The 16,801-nt window shown below is 50.4% G+C and overlaps 1 protein-coding gene across 2 annotated transcripts in view; it reads left to right on the top strand.

Moving 5' to 3' along the window:
• SEMA5B (semaphorin 5B) overlaps positions 1–16,801 on the top strand; it is a 112,266-nt gene that overhangs the window by 60,289 nt on the left and 35,176 nt on the right. The window contains exons 1-2 of one of the 2 annotated variants that reach the window (XM_069472706.1): positions 3,693–3,856; positions 14,716–14,919. In XM_069472706.1, coding sequence (XP_069328807.1) covers positions 14,766–14,919 — 154 coding nt within the window. In that variant the 5' untranslated portion in view covers positions 3,693–3,856; positions 14,716–14,765. Of the gene's footprint in view, positions 1–3,692; positions 3,857–14,715; positions 14,920–16,801 lie in introns of those variants that run through there. The other variant, XM_069472707.1, reaches the window with a different exon arrangement.

The following is a 16,801-nucleotide window of genomic DNA, read 5'->3' as shown; positions in this document are numbered from 1 at the left end:
GTCTCTACTTAAAAAATAGAAATAAATTAGCTGGACAACTAAAAATATATAGAAAAAAATTAGCTGGGCATGGTGGCACATGCCTGTAGTCCCAGTTACTTGGGAGGCTGAGACAGAAGGATTGCTTGAGCCCAGGAGTTTGAGGTTGCTGTGAGCGGGGCTGACACCACAGCACCCTAGGCTGGGCAACAGAGTGAGACTCTGTCTCAAAAAAAAAAAAAAAAAAAAAAAGGGCAGGTCTGGGTCCACGGCCTCACAAGGCAACAGTCAGCTGCGGGAGAGGAGAGCTGGGTAGCAGCTGCCCTGCCCAGGTGGAGTATGTACCCTCCCATCCTCCCCTGCCCCCCCCATCCACATAGCTCATATGTCGTATGTCACCTGCCAGCCCTGAGGACATCTGGGATTGGGATCCACCATGGTACAAGTGCCAGGACTTGACAATAGATTGGATGTGGGAGATGAGGGAGAGTCTGAGAATGCTGAGATGTGAGTCAGGATAGCTGGGAGGACCGCAGGACCAGTGACAGGAATGGGGGCTGTGGGAGGGGCAGGTTCAGGGAGGAAGGTGGCAGATACGTTTGGGACAGGCAATGGCAATGGCTGGGTGATACTGAGATGCAGACAGACATGTGACCCAGAGTCCAGAAGACAGGGGCTGGAGATCTGGGAGCCGATGAAGCAGGGGTGGAATTGGAAGCCGTGGGAGGGGATGGAGAGTGACCAGGGGCTGAGACCACCCGGGAGTGGCCGTAGTGAGAGAGGAGGGAATTGAGAATAGAACCTCGGAGAGCCACACATTTGGGGAAAAGAACCAGAAAGGAACATTAGGACCAACTGAGAGGTTGGGAGAAACCTGGACAGTGTAATGATAGAGAAGTAGAAAGAGGGTCCAATATTTTTATTGCATCTTATCTGTTTATGGCACTATTATCTGTTTCGACGCCCAGTTAGTATTTCCAGAAAGCCAAGGGAGACAAATGAGGCCGAAGCCCTTGTTCCTTCCGATGCCTGTGTTTGCCTGTGTTTCCCGTCTTAGTCCTTATCTACCGCAGGTGGCTCCCCAGTGACACAGGAAATCGGTCACTTACATCACGGCATTGCTACCTCTTTCAGGCTGTTCTGCTTCTTATCTCTAATAACTTTAGAAAGGAAAGCTTTGTCCCTAATTGAAAGCTTCAGTATCATCCCAGAAATGACCCACTAGATAAGACCGGCCCCAAGTGCTATCTGCTCATCCTCCAGGAGCATGTAGGAGGGATGCGGCTTCCGCTACTGACAAACACACGCAGGGCTCCTTGCGGCTCGGAGAAATCTCTCTGCGCAGTGGCAGAAGGAACAGCGCTTTGGGAGTCCGAGAGCAACAGGCCAGCCCCGACCTGTTGCTTACCGTGGTGACCTTTCCCTCTCCTCTCCAGCCTTGGCTTGCACACGTGTGAAAAGAGGGAAAGGCCGGCGTGAGCATTAAATGGGGTGATTTTCATGGGGGCAGAAAGAGGGGGCTGGGCTGGAGGCTGAGCGCACCGCCCCAGTCGGTGGTTCCTTCCGTCTCCCTCTGCCACCACCAGCACAGAAGGCAAGGCAGCAGATGTTACTGGTCTCACTTCGTTTCCATAGATTTACAAGCATCCCTTTATGTGTTACTGAAAAATTGGGTGTAAATCCTATTTTAAGAACACAGTGGAACTCATTACTTGAAAAACGCTTTGGAAAATCCTTTTAGGAAGTGAATAATAATCAACCTTTGGTATAACTTTTGTGCCTGTGTTCATGAATTTCTTTTTGCTGAAATGCAGTTCACCTGTAGGCTCACAGTCTCCCCTTGGCATTCTGTGGCTGTCCTCTTTCCCGAGGGACAGACTGTTACCCCTTCTGAGCCTGTCGTTTGAGCATCTCTGCTCCTCCCTCTCCCCGCCCCCTTGGCCCACACGTCCAACTCCCTCAGCAGTAGCTGCTTCTTCCTCTGTGAGACTGTGTGGCCATGACTTGCTAGGGACTGTCTACCAGCTACTACTCCTCCCTCTTCAGAAATTCAGGCACAGATGAGTGTCTGGATGCCAGAAGTGTGTTTGCCCCGTGTGAACAGCTAAGTGAGAGTACCTGTGGTGGGTGCGACCAGCAGGATAATAGTCCACCCAAGATGTCCATGTCCTTATCCCGGGAACCTGTGAAGATGGTACTTTACATGGCAAGAGGGAGTTTGCAGAGTGATTCAGTTAAGGACCTTGAGGCGGGGAGATAATCCCGGATTATCTGGGTGGGCCCAATGTCATCACATGGATGCTTGCCAGCAGAGAACCGTCCTGGCCCTGGCCTGAGGGAGTGGTAAGGACGGACGAGTGGTCAGAGATTGCAGTGCTGCTGGCTTTAATGATGGAATGGGGTAGCCTCTCTAGCTGGGAAAGGCAAGAAAATGGAGACGCTTCCTGTTTCAGAAAAAGTGCCAAACCTTATTTTTCCTCTGTTCTCACACCACAACAATCAACACAGAAGGCCTCTGTGACAGAACGCCTCTGTGACAGAACGCCTCTGTGACAGAACATGCGACAGTTTTTCCCCACACACAGAGCAGGTGACACCGGCTGGGTGTCCTCTAATTCAATTCCGTCACTATCTACCTGGACACAGCATCTGATCCCATAGGTTGAGAGCTCAGTCCCCAAAAGTGCACGCTGCCCCCGGCCTCCACCAGACACCAGTCACAAGTCCAGGCCTCCAGAACTTCTGACCAACCGGCTTCAAGTTGGGGTTCATACAACCAACCCCCTCTTTGGGTTTGATTAATATGCTGGAGGGGCTCACAGAACTCCAGGAAAGCCTTACTTAGGTTTCCTGGTTTGTTATAAAGGATATTACAAAGGATGCAGGTGAAGAGATGCATAGGGCGAGGTACAGAAGGGCCGCAGCGCTTCCACGCCCTCCTTGGTGCACCCGCCAGGAGCCTCGATGTGTTCAGCTGTCCAGAAGCTCTCTGAACCCAGTCCTCTGGGTTTTCATGGAAGCTTCGTTATGTGATTGACAAGCACATAGAAATGTGATTGGACAGAAAGGGTACAATGTCATGCTAACACACTGAGGGGTGAAACCCAACCAGGCCTGTCTGTTCAGATGCTTCTGGCCTGTCTGTGCAGCATTCCTTCCTCCAGGGTATGGGGCAGGACCCTCTCTGGAATGAGGGTCTTTTGACCCAACAATCAGATTAGAGTCCTGCGTTGGGCAGGCGAAAGGGGCAGGAGAATGTCAGAGAGAGAGATTCTGTTTCCTGAGACCTGTTCCTGAAGCCTAAAGCACCTAAAGCAACATTATAACAAAAGACTGTAACAAGGGCTATGGGAGTTATAAGCCAGGAACCAACCATGGATGAAAACATACACACACACACACACACACACACACACGCACACGCCCATGTATATATCCTATTATCACACTCCCCTAGAGCCTCCAGATAGGAATGCAGCCCTGCCAACTCCTCGATTTTAGCCCATTGAGACCCCTGTCAAACTTCTGACCTATAGAAGTGTAAGATAATAAATGTGCATTGTTTTAAGCCACACCTGTGGTAATTTGCTAAAGCAGCAACAGGATAGAGCAGGCAACCACATGGTCCATCGGTCAGTCTGGCCTCACACCCAGCCTCGTGTCTCTTGCCTAATTCATCATGCATCCATGTACTCACCAAAAGTCTCCCCCTTCGGTGAGTGGTTTCAGCCAGTCCCCGGCCTGCATCTCTTCGATGCCGTGTGGCTTCACCAGCTCTCCTGTTGCCCACCACCTCGTCCCCAGGCTGCCTAATGCCCCAGCCAGACAGCCAAGGTGTGGACGGGCAGTAGGGGCTTGCTCCACTCACTGGTCAGGGGTAAGTGTGCCCTGGGGAGCATGAGGGGAGAGCAGGGAGGAGACCCCATCATCTGGGGCCATCAGCACACCCCACGACCTCAGGTCACTGTATTTTAGGAGCTCTTTCTTTAAAATTGTGGTAGCATATACATAACATAAAATTTACCATCTTAATCATTTTTATGTGTCCAGTTCAGTAGTATTAGGTGCACTCACTTTGTTGTGCTACCCTCACCACCATTCATCTCTAGAAAACTTTTCATCTTGCAAAACTGAAACTCTGTAGCCATTAAACAATAACTCTGTCTTCTCTCAGCCCCTGGCAGCCACCATACCACTTCCTGTCTCTATGAATTTGACTACTCTAGGTACCTCATATCAATGGAATACAGTATCTATCTTTTTGTGACTGGCTTACTTCACCTAGTGTAATGTCCTCAAGGTTCATCCATGTAACATGTGTCGGAACTTCCTTTATAAGGCTGAACAGTGTTCCATTGTATGTATATACCACATTCTGTTGCTGTGTGACATGTGCCGTTGATGGACACTTGGGTTGCTTCCACTTTTTTGGCTACTGTGACTAATGCTGCTATGAACATGGGTGTACAAATATCTCTTCCACATCCTACTTTCAATTCTTTTGGGTATATACCCAGAAGTGGAACTGCTGGATCATATGGTAATTCTATGTTTAATTTTTTTGAAGAACCACCATACTGTTTTACGTAACAGCTGTACCGTTTTACATTCCCACCTACTCATTTTAACCATTTTTAAGTGTGCAGTTCAGTGACATTAAGTACATTCACACTGTTGTATAACCATCATCACCACCCGTCTCTTTAGGAGCTCTTTGCAGTACAGGAGAACTTGCTCTCCGGATGTTGAGGAACCTTGTTCAGGGAAGTAAGTAGAAATGGTCCCTCATCACAAAGGTTTATACATCTGTACTGGAAATCCCAAGAAAATCGGGCCTTTAGCTGGATTTGCCGTCTGTTTGGGGGCTGTAGGCCTGTTTTCAAATGCAATTTTCATTTTATACAGCAACTGAATATCTGATAGCGAAATGTTTCCTCAGAGAGCCTGCCCATGGGGATGAGAAAAAGGAGGCTGCTCTAATGAATAGATAAGCTTGATTTGTGTTTGGCAACATCCTTAGCATTTAATTTCAGCAATTAAAGTAGGCAAGTCTCCTTTGTTTTCTTTTGCCTTGCAAAAACAATAAAATATTACAGAATGTTTAGGAAACAGGAGACAAAACCCTACTCATCATCACATCACCTTGGTGCAGCCACCACCACCACCATTGTCATACTGCTCTGTGCAAGGCACGAACCAGACACGCTACGCCCTGATTTCATTTAAGCCACACTCAACTCCTTGAGGCAGTGGCCTGGTTCTAACCCACGGCCATATCCCTCTAATGTTAGGCTCTCTCCTTATGCACTTGTCCCACCTTTTTCCACGGGCCTGTCTTCTCCTATAAAGTTGTCTTCATTTTGTGCACACTTGTCTGGTTTCTCAAGGATGTAAACATTCCCTTTACATTCTTCTTTTCAATTCTGACCTTGTGTTGACAAACTCTGTTCATAGGAGCAATTCCAGGCTCCATGATCACAAATACAGAAGACTGCAGACCATGCTTAGGAGGCTTCACCATCTGTGAGTGCTCCCTGGAGTGGCTTGAGCTCCACTCACAAGGCTCCGTCAGTCAATGCCACTCCCCAGATGGCTGAGTCCTGCGTGGTGTGCTGAGACCGGGCAAGGGGCGGGCTCTGGAGCCCGACTGCCTGGGTTTGGATCCAGCAGCTACCAGTTTGACCTTATGCAAGTCACTTAACTGGTTTGTGCCTCGGTTTTCTTATCCATGAAATGGGGATGATAATAGTACCTGCCTCACAGGGTTGTTGTCAGATTAAACAGCTGAATCCGAACACTGCCCAGTATATGACATGGTGGTTGTTGTGATTATTATTACTTAGTTTCAGTTCTGCCACTGGCTCCCTGCCTAATCTCCTCCAAGCCGAAGTTTCTTCACCTGTAAAGTACTGGGCTGAAGCAAATGGTCTGTAAGAGCCCTTCTTGTTAAACTTTCTGTCATCCCATTTTTCCTTTGATTTTCTCCATGGGTTTAATTGCCACTGGAGGGATGTAGGTGAGACAGCAGGAAGGACTGTGAACACTGATGGCACGACTTGGAGGTTTCTAGGAATATATGGAGGAGAGGAGAGCCCAGCCGAGATTTCAGAATGCAGAGGCAGGGAATGAACTTGCCCCTGGGAAAGGGCATGGGGGTGAGGGGTGGGGGGTGGGGGAGGCTCCCCATACCCTCATCCCCCAGGTTCCAGAGCTGAAAAGTGCTGGTAAGGCTTTCTGAGCCTCTGCCCCTCCCCTGTCTGGTCCCAACCTTCCCTCTGGGGCCCCAGACTGTCTAAATGGGAAGAAAAGAGGAAAATCCGTATCCAATCTGCTCTATTCAGAGCAATAAGAAGGAATCTGCATCTCAATCTTATCTTTGTGCCGGGTTTGGCTAAGCTTGGCCCCCCAAGTGGTGAGTGATGGGTGGGTGGGAAGATGCCTTCACCGCCTCCACGGAGAAGCCCACCACCGCTGGGCCACGTATTCGGTGGCCCTGGGCGGGTAGCAGAGTGAGGGCGCCCCTCCAGCCCCCAATGCCTTCCCCTCCCTGCCAAACCGCAGACACAATACATTCTTTCCTGCTCTTGGTTTCCCTCTATTTCCTTTTCTTTTCTTTTCCTTCTCTTTTTCTCCCCCTCTCCCAGGCAGACGGCCAAACGGAGACTTTGCATGGAGGCAGGCAGAAAGGGGTCCACGGGAGAAGGAGCAGCCTGGGCCCCCTTCCCCAAAGGTCCTCATGGGCTGAGTTTGAGGTGGGGACGAAAGGAAGCATCTCTTTCTGTCCCCAGCCCTGGCCCCCTGGCTGTCCAGCCGGGCTGGGGGAAGCTGCCAGGTGGCTGTCAGCACGCTGGGCTCCGGGATCTGGACTCTGCCCTGTCCATCTGGAACCTCCAGAATTTGTTTCTCCAGAGCTGCTTGGGACCTGGAAAGACTGGCTCCCACAGCCCAAACTCACAGGAGGCTGATTTGCAGCAGGAAGTCAGTTGATAATTTATAGCCAGAAAGCGCTGTCCCTAGTAAGGAAGCCAACTCAGGAAACCAAATTAAACTCAAGAGGGCTGCTTGGAGAGAGTGCAGAGCCAGGGCTGTGGAATGTGCCGATAGGGCTGGGGCCAGTTTGTCCTCAAGGGAGGACAGTGAGTGTAGTGGCCCAGGGCGTGGGCCTTTGCAGCAGACAGCCTCGGGTTCAAATCCCAGCTCCAGTGTTAACTAGTGCTGGGACCTTGCGTAAGTGCCTCTGCCTTGATAACCTGTTTCCTTGCTGTCAACAGGGAATGATGCTCACGGGGGCATCTCTCAGCCTTCTTGCCGTGAGATCTTGCAGGGGAAGAGTTTAGCTTAGCACGGTGCCTGACGCTCTCACTATGCCCCAGCCATATTGTATGCAGCCCTCCTCTTTCAGGGTCATCGGTTGTCTTTTTCTTTCTGATTATACTCTTTCTTTATTTTCCATGGTTGCTCTGGAGAGGATCTCCGTGTGGGCAGCAGGTTGAAGGTCCTACTGCTCTGACACGGCAGCAGACCCAGTCCTGCAGTCTCTCCCTGCGTCTGGCGCCGAGCCCTGCAGCTCAGCCGGTGCGTCCTCCACAGGGCTGCAGGCAGGGCTGAGATAGGCTGTGCTCCAAGTGCCAGACCAGGTTCCCTTGGAGGAAGAAGTGCCCAATCCCAATTCTCAGAGCCACCCTACTGACAAGTGGCCTGCTCTAATTCACCCCTCTCCTTGCCCGCTGCCACCAAAATTCCCAAAGCATAGATCCAACCCTTTCCTTCTGCTGCCCCAAACTGTCAGCAAGTTTGCAACAGAAGAGAAGCCCCTGAAGCTTTAGGTTTGTGCTCAAGTTTCACCGTGGTTTGGCCCCGTCTTCCTTTCCAGACTCATCTCCCTCTGCTGTTTCTGCAGGTTATCTGAGGGTGGTCCAGGGCGATCCCCTCCCTCTGGAGTGATCTTCACCCCATGGCTGGGGAAGCTCCACCTTTCTTTCCTTCAAGGCCAAGTTTGAGTTCTACCTTCCACAGGAGGCCTCTTAGACCTCCTCCCATTGGCAGCCCACTCACCCATGTTCCTCAGCATTTTGTCCCTCTTGGGACACCCTCTTAATCTGCGTCCTGCTGATCTTCTACTTGTGCTTCAGTCTCCTTTGCAGGCTGAAAGCTGCAGGAGAGCTGGGCCCCCCACTCATCTGCATGCCGAGTGGAATGATGAATGAACGATCCTCCTGAGTGCAGCAAGAGATGCCATAGGGTGGGTGGTCCGGGCACTCAGCTCTCGGGCAAGCAGGGAAGGGCACGGTCGTGCAGGGGGTCCTGTTGGGAGGCCAGTTTGGGCTCTGTGGGGGATGCAACTCTAACACACACTCTCCTGCCCGTCTCCCTCACCCTTTGGCGCAGCGAGGGGCAGAGGTCCCTCTGTAACTGGGGGCCTCCCAGCAGCTCCGGCCTTGGCCCTCTGCCCTTCTCTGCTCTTCTTCACCATCCCTTCCCACAGTTTCAACTAATCCTCCTCCTACGATCAGAGCTGTGAAAAGGAGCCCAGGACAAATCCCATACACGGGGAGGAGCCCTCCAGGGGGTGTCTGCGTGGGTGTGTGTTCTCTCCCAAGTGCATGCACATGCGTTTACACGCCTCCAGGCACCATTAGAGTGACCCCAAATCGAGAACCCGCAGGGAATTGGGGCAGCAGCGTGAGAGAAGGCAAGAGAAGCTCTGGCCAAAGATTTGGGAAAATGCTTTCCTAGTTGCTGAGAGTTTCCCAAAATAGCAGAAGTCAGCTGCTCCTCCCTTCCCCCACTCCTAGAGCACCTTGCCACAATGCTGCCTGAGACAGGGCAAAGCACAGGCTTTCTGTGTCCCCTTCCCATCCAGATCCCAGGTCCCTGGGTCACTGTGTTTATTGGGGACATATCTCCTCTCCCCTTTTAGACTGTAAGCTCCTTGAAGGGAGGGACCATGCTTTTGTCATGTGGGCCTCCTACTCCCCCACTACCTTATCCATACAGGGCCCAGCACATAGTAGGTGTTCAGTAAATGCTCAGTGAAATATTACATAAACAAATGAATGGCTGAACCCGGGACAGGCACTTAGGTAACTAGTTTAATGATTTATGTATACTAATAAACTCATATGAATGGGTTTCATAAAGGGCCTACTCTGTGCCAGACTTAGTTCTGGGTACTTCAAAGCATCTGTAAGGCAAGGAACTATTAGCCTTATTTTATAGGTGATAAAGCCAAGAGTTGCAACTAGGTATGGCAGCCTCCCAAGCCCAAGGCTTTCCATGGTACCATACAACCCTCAGGAAAATTGGATATTCTCTCGCTACACACTGCCAGTGGAGAAATTCTGGGATTATTTTCATATCAGATCCGACAGACATATTAGAAATAGAAACTTCTGTTTGTCTTAGGAGTATTTGGTTGTAAATGTGAGCAACCAAAAGGTATAGGATAAGAATGGTGTCCGGCTAATGATAATTGAAACCTGAAAAACAAGGGCTTAAACAAATTAAGCCCTTTGGCAGACAAGGACATAAGAGACAGAAGTACAATGGCCAAGCACAGAAGTCTAGAGGTAGGCAGACCGGAGTGGATTCTGTCATCAATGTCCCAGGTTTCATCTACCTTTCTGCACCACAGTCCTTAGCACATGGCTAATCATCACTTAACAGCCACAGATGGCTACTGAGGTGCCATCCATCCTGTCTGCAGACCAGGCAGGAAGAAGGGAAGGCCTCTTACAGCACGTCCCTGCAAGCCCCACCAACGACTTCCTCATGCATCTCACCTGCCACCTCCGTCTGGAAGACCAGGAAAGGTTTTGAGCAGGGCAGGTTGCCGCTGCCCCTCAAGGGACACAGGCTGCATCAGAAGGCAGGGAGGCCAGGACAGACACTGAGGAGCCGGTACCTGCAGGCCGCTCCTGGTCTGACATGACTCCAACCTGCTTAAGTAATAACAGGGGAAATTGTACTACGAGGATCTGGGAGGAGGTGGCTCATGGAGGTAGAACATAGTCACATCTCAGGCAAGGGCTGGAACTGGGAGCTGGAAGGTTGTCAGCATCCCAGTGTGTTTCCACTCTCTGTCTGCTGTCTTTGGTCTCTGCACATTGTCCTCAGCTCATAGGAGGTGGAAGACGGCCACCCCACAGGGCTGCATTTATGTGTTCCAGGTTCCTCCACAAAGACCGGCTGGACTCTTGGGGTCACACACCCACATTTGCTATGAGAGAGCCCCTATCGGGCCGTCTTGATCACATGAACATCCTGATCCACGCAGCTGGGGCTGGGGTGGAGACTGCGAATGGGGGGAGGATGATTTCCAGGGAATTCTTGGGCGTTGGGAAGTCACCTCCCCCATGCACATCTCTAGAACTCTGCTTGAAAAGTCAGACCCTGTAGCACTCCCAGTGATGTGGGGATTGACCACTCCTCCTTTTGTCAGCACCCCTTGTTCAGTTGTAACTTGCAAAGCTGCAAGCCCCAGCTCCTTGTTCGTCCCTCCCCTGGAGGGATGGTAACTGCGTGGAGGAGAGTCCGCATCCAGGTCCTGCCCTCACCCCTTCCCGCCCCGCTCCTTGTCCTGTGCTTCCCTTCCCTTCCCTTCTACTGAAACAGCAGACAGACGTGCTGTGCTGGGGCCCAGGTGGACGCAATGATATTAATTTAGCAATTATTGATTCAGGAGGGACTTGGAGGACATATTTACACAAAAACCATAATGAGAATGAAGCTTCAGCTGCAGAACTTAGGTACTCTAGGCCTGTGGTCTGGGGGTGGGGACGGGGTCCAGGATGTGCTCCTAATTCAGGCCCCTGGGGCTGGGGATGTGGCCACACAGAGGGCCAGGTGTGGGGGCTCTGAGGGTGGGTCAGACCTGGGGTGGGGAGGCGGGGAGGCCTGGGAAGGGGGTTGGGAATCATGAGGGGAGGGCAGTTGTCCTGCCATCTTGGGTGCCCTTAGGGGCCGATGGGAGAGAAGCCCCAGCTAAGGCCTAGAAAGCCGGGATTTGCATATGTGTTGAATATCCCTAATTAGGTGTTCTATCAGTCAGGGTCCCCCCAGGAAACAGATGGCACACTCAAACTGGGAAATACAAGGGCAGTTTAATAAAGGAAGTGTTTACAAAGGTGTGGGAAGAGGGCTTGGGAAACATATGGGCTGGCTCACTGTGCAGCCCCTGGGGCTGTAACCAAGGCGCCGGCCCTGGTTCTGAAGGGAGGAGAGAGGCAGCGACTGGGAAGCAGAGGACTGCGGGCCAGGCCTCTGCCCTTCTGTCAGGGATGAGCTGCCTCACTCACTGCCGCCTCCTCCCTCCACTGGCCAAATCCAAACAGGGCAGGAGGCCCTCGGGGCAGTCCCTGCGCATCCATGGGCCTGGCAGGCAGGCGCAGACCAGGGAGGAGGTGAGCAAGAGCAAATCTGGAGATGCAACTGGAAGGCAGCCAGCACAAGTATCCAAGGGCAAAAGGAAATTCCCCAGTCCCTCCCCTCTTCCCCCGGGGCACCAGAATCCCACCAGTTGAGCGCTCACTGTCTGCCAGGCACTGTTCTAGGCCTTTTAAAGGTAGTAGTAACTCCTTTAATCCTCACAACTGAGGAAGTTGACGTTGTTATTATCATTCCCCATTTGGGGAATCTAAGGCAGGGAGTGGTTAAGTATTTTTTCCCAGCATCACAGGGCTAGTAGGGAGAAGAGCAGGGATTTGACCCCAGGTTGTCTGGCTCCAGACAGTTGGCCTTGCCCTTGGGTCCCCACTCCCCGACCGCTGTGGCCCTGTTCGAGAGGCCAGGGATTAGCGTCAGGGAAACAGGATGGGGCACCGAGGATGGACAGCAGTGCCACACCCCACACAGCAGGAGGGACCCTGCCTAGTGCTTCGGGAAAACTCCATGTGGGTGACGGTGAAAAATCACCCCAGGGAGTAAGTTTGGGCCAAACCTCCCTGCTAGAGGGTCTCTGCTAGAGGGTCAGGCCCTGGCAGGGAGGGGCAGAGAGTGTGTGTGTTTCAGCCTGAGGATGACGGGATCAAAGAGGTGCTGTGGGGACTAATTCCCTGTGGAGTCAGGACGAGGCAGGGTGGGGGAGAAGGGGGTCTGCTGGGTGCACTGGCATCACCGGGCTACTTCCTTGAAGGCTTGCAGCCGTTCAGGTATGGGCATCATCCCATTGCACACACATGTTGCAGACACAGGCTGGAAGAAAATAATCCTACTGTAATCTTCCAGACCTGGGGTAAAGCAGGGGCAGTAGGAAGGGAAGAGAGGGGAAGGGTTAGGGGCAAAGGTCTTAGAGCAGGAAGGACCCCCAGGGGCCTCTAGTCCTCTGGCTGTCGCCCAGGAGAGGCCCATCACATTCACCTTTGGAACCGTCACCGGCCAGCCTGGGACTCCACCCTCAGGGGAGGGAATTCTGATTCACCCCACCCGTGGCCAGGAATCCCTAATCTAGCTCAACCTTTCATTTCATAGATGAGGAAAGTGATGCCAAGGAGGTCCTTCCCTGGCTCGGGGATCTGTGCAGGAGGTCAGCAGGGCGTGGTGACACACTGATGTGCCGGTGAAAGAGAGCGGAGGAAGGTGACCAGGGGCCAGGCCAGGCCTCAGGGAACTCTTGGGCTTCCCCATACTCAAAGCTAGTTCTTTTAAAGGTTTCTAAAATGTAAACATTTTTTTGAATAGCTAAGATATTTACCTAGTCAAAAATGAAAATAATATAAAAAGGTAAATATTGGCTGGGCGTGGTGGCTCACACCTATAATCCTAGCACTTTAGGAGGCCGAGGTGAGAGGATCGCTCGAGGTCAGAAGTTCAAGACCAGCCTGAGCAAGAGCGAGATCCCGTCTCAAAAATATATATAGAAAAAAAAATTAGCCAGGCATGGTGGCACATGCCTGTAGTCTCAGATACTCAGGAGGCTGAGGCAGGAGGATTGCTTGAGCCCAGGAGTTTGAGGTTGCTGTGAGCTAGGCTGATGCCACGGCACTCTAGCCCGGGCAACAGAGTGAGACTGTGTCTCAAAAAAAAAAAAAAAAAAAGAAGTAAATATTGAGAAGTCCTTGATCATCATTTTGCTACTTATAGGTATCCTTTTATAAATTAGTTTGGGTTTATTTTTCTAGTGTATGTTAATGCTGGCACAAGCAAATATAAATATATGTTCTTATTTTTGCCCTCTTTTTTTTTTTAACACAAAATGTAGCATGCCATTAAACTGTTCTGCACCTTGCATTTTTCACTTAATATTCCTGGAAATTTCTCCATATCAAAACCTAGAGAAAATCTTCACTCTTTTCCATAGCTGCGTGGTTTTCCATCACAAAGGTAGCTTCCTATCCAGCCTCGTGTATCTGGATATGAGGTTGTTTCCTGCCCTTCTGTTATTTCAAAGAACGCCACAGTGAACAATCTTTTGCGTAAGTCACTTTGGGCACGTGCAGGTGCCTCTGAAGTCTATTTTTGCCTCTCAGCTATCTGTGGTGAAGAAGCAGGTTTGACTTTTCAATTTACAATCTGTCGCAGATGGATACTTATGTAAAATTCAATAAAAGTGAATTACTAGAGAAATGAATTGAAAAACAACATGCAAAATATAAGCCCAAATATTTTATTAGATTCAATACACATAAAAATTACTCTGTCAAATTACCATAAAGGTTTTTACACACTGAGTTTCCAATTGCTGCATTTATCTTACTGTGGAGGTGTTATGGGCCGCACTTTGAGTAGCACAAGTCTAGACTCCCAGAGTTAAGTTGCTGGGTCAAAGGGTAAAGGCGTGAGTAGCTTTGTCAGATATCGCCAGGTTTCCTGCCACAGGGCTTGTGCTGTCTTGCACACCCACAGCAGTCTACGACAGGGCCGCTCCCCCACACCCTCACCAAAAGACTGAGTCATCTAACTTGGATTTTTGCTAAACTGATGGGTAAGAAGTGGTATCTCGGTCTAAGTTTTAATTTGTGTTGTTTTTACTATGAGTGAGAAAAAGTGTCATTCTACTTTAAGCCCTGTTTGTATTCATATTCTTTGCCCATTTTTCTACTGGATTGTTGGTCTTTTTCTTCTTGATGCTTAGAAGTTCCTTATATATTAGGACTATTAGTCCCTTGGCTATGATATGAGTTGCAAATATTTTTCTAGTTTGTCCTTTCCCTTTTGATTTTGCTTGATGTTGTTTTGGGGGAGAGGGACATGCAGAAGTTTGTGATTTTATACAGTTAAATTTATCAATCTTTTCTCTGATGGCTTTCGGATTTTGAGTCATGATTTTCCACTACGAGGTATAAAGGCTTTTACCCAAATTTTCTTCTAGTATTTTTATGGTTTTATCCTTAACATTTAAATCTTTTACCCATTTGGAATCTTTCCTAGTATATAAGGTGTGAGTTATGGATCCAAATTAATCTTTTTACAAATGGCTACTTGTTATCCCAGCTCTATTTATTAAGGTCCCTAAGATACCGCTTTTATCATTAAAACTAATTTTAAACCATTTAGGATCATAATAGAAAGGGTTCTATAATTTGTTCATTTTGTCCAGAATACTATTACAAGGGATATTAGCTTTCAAGGTATGATCTATAACTTTGCATTACTAGAGCAGAGCAAACTCTGAGTAACAGAAATACAATATAAATTTAATCAAAAAACCCCATGGGGCTGCTTACAACCAGGAGGAAATTGAGAGAAGTAGGCACTGGCAGAGAGAGCCCTTGGTGAGACCGAGTGTTTGCATTGCAGGTCTTCTGCCCGGCCTGCCTCCGTGAGCTAGGACTGCCGAGGGGCCCACCATGGTGGCCACGGGACCCCTGGCCATCTCGCTGCTGCTGCCCAGCCTCACGCTGCTGGTGTCCCACCTCTCCAGCTCCCAGGATGTCTCCAGTGACCCCAGCAGTGAGCAGCAGCTGTGTGCCCTGAGGGAGCATCCGACCGTGGCCTTTGAAGGTGAGAGTGGGCTTCCCACTAGTCCTTTTGTGCAACGACTGTGTCCTGGAGGACTTAGGTCAGGCAGGATCTTTCTGGCTGTGGGAAGTATTTGGGATGTTTGCTTCCTATAGGGCACCAAGACTCTTCCTCTGGTGACAGGTGTTTAAATAATTGGCAGCCGTGGGCTGGTGGGGTCTAATTTGTGCCTCCAGATAATTTATTCATACCCCTCATCCATGTTCACCTGGGGGAAGGGGAATCTTTCCAGGGCATTCCTTTGCTAGAGGACGAAGTCGTGGACACTCTGGGTTGGGTGGCCAAGGGTTGGTTTGTGGTCTCAGTTTCAACTCTTCTAGAAGCATAGGCTCCACTTCTTGGCTTCTCCCAGGGAAAGAATGAGGTTGACTCACTTATCAGGAAGTGCTGGAACTCTCTGGAAAGCTTCCTTCTGCTAAGATGACTGCAGGGATGCCTGTCTTTGGGGTCCTGAGAACTCCCAGCAAAAGGGGCCCTGATGACTCATAACTCCTTCTGTTGTCAAGGGTGGGGGCGTGAGAGTATCCTGCTAAAGTGTTTCCCAAACTGCGATTTGCGAATCACTGATCATATTCCAAGGGGCCCATACATTCTCGATAACAGTTTCTATAATTAGTATATACATTTGATGATAATCTAAAAAGCACAACAAATACCAGAGCATCCCAGATGTTCTCCCATGACTTATTAACCAGTTCGGGGGCCCTGGTTGTGTTATGATCACATTAATATTTCAAGACACACCACTGATGTGGCAGCTCACACTGGGGTCTGCAGATGTAGGCTCAGGGGTCCTCAGGTTCTTAAGTCTGACCCACATTGGTCTGTTTCTTCCTCATAATAACTATCGGGTAGGCAGGGCAGGGAGACTGTCACCTCCTTTCACAAAAGGGTAGACTGAGGCATGGAGGGTTGAAGAGACTGGTCAGAGCCAGGCCTCAACATCGGTCTCCCTCTGCCCACGGCAGAGCGATCGGGTGCTCTACCTCTGATGCCCTGGACCGGAGAAGTGTGGGCCATCGGGGGATTCGTCACGGCCAGTGGGGTGGGGCAAGGTGGAGCCACAATGGGAAAATCAACCAGTGAGTCTGAGGCTGGCTTGGGATTTGGGGGCAGGAGGGGCCGTATAGGTGAGAGCTGGGGGCCGCTAGGTGGGGAGGCTGGGGTGTTTTGGAAGAGTGGGATTCCCAGCTGTGGGCTGGCTTCTCTTGGGGAGGAAGGGTTCCAGCTGTCTTCTCAGTGCTGTCTTGTTTGAGCTGGGATCCAAGGCTTTGAAGGCTTAAGTGGATTAAAGTAAATTAACAACGTCCTAAGCCTACAAAACGTGTGCACACCCTCAGACTTCTGATGGCTCCTGGAGTGCTGGTGGCTGTCACTGAAGGGAAGGACCAAGTGGGAGACAGAAGGAGCAGATTCTTAGGGCTGTCGTCCTCCCATCTGGGCCGCTGTGGCAGCACCTAGCGCAACACTTCCTCTCAGGGGCTTTGCAGGGGGCAGTATTGGCCCGCCTGATTCTGGGGGCAATCCCTGCCCCCCACCAGGCTCTCTGTAATGGGGCAAATTGGGTGGGGGAGGGGGCTGGAGAGGCGGGAGCTGCCTTCCTGGAGTGTCTGGGTTCCTTGAGACCATTTTTGATCCTCAGGTATGAATTGAATGAATCTGACTTCCCGCTCCACCCTCTTAATACAGAATGAAGGGATGCTGCCCCCTCCTCGTTCTGACAGCTTTGAGTTTTCCTATCCATTCACCACATTTTTATCAGGCCCTGCTTCGTACCAGCCACAGAAGGGGACACCATGGGGTCTCAGAGGCAAACGAGGATTTCCTTCGAGTACTCAGTTATCTCGTATTGTTCGTTAAAGGC

This window comes from Eulemur rufifrons, chromosome 7, assembly GCF_041146395.1.
Source record: "Eulemur rufifrons isolate Redbay chromosome 7, OSU_ERuf_1, whole genome shotgun sequence".
NCBI classification, from domain to species: Eukaryota; Metazoa; Chordata; class Mammalia; order Primates; family Lemuridae; genus Eulemur; species Eulemur rufifrons.
Note: the sequence above shows the minus strand (reverse complement) of the source record. Positions and strands in the feature narration are given on the sequence as shown.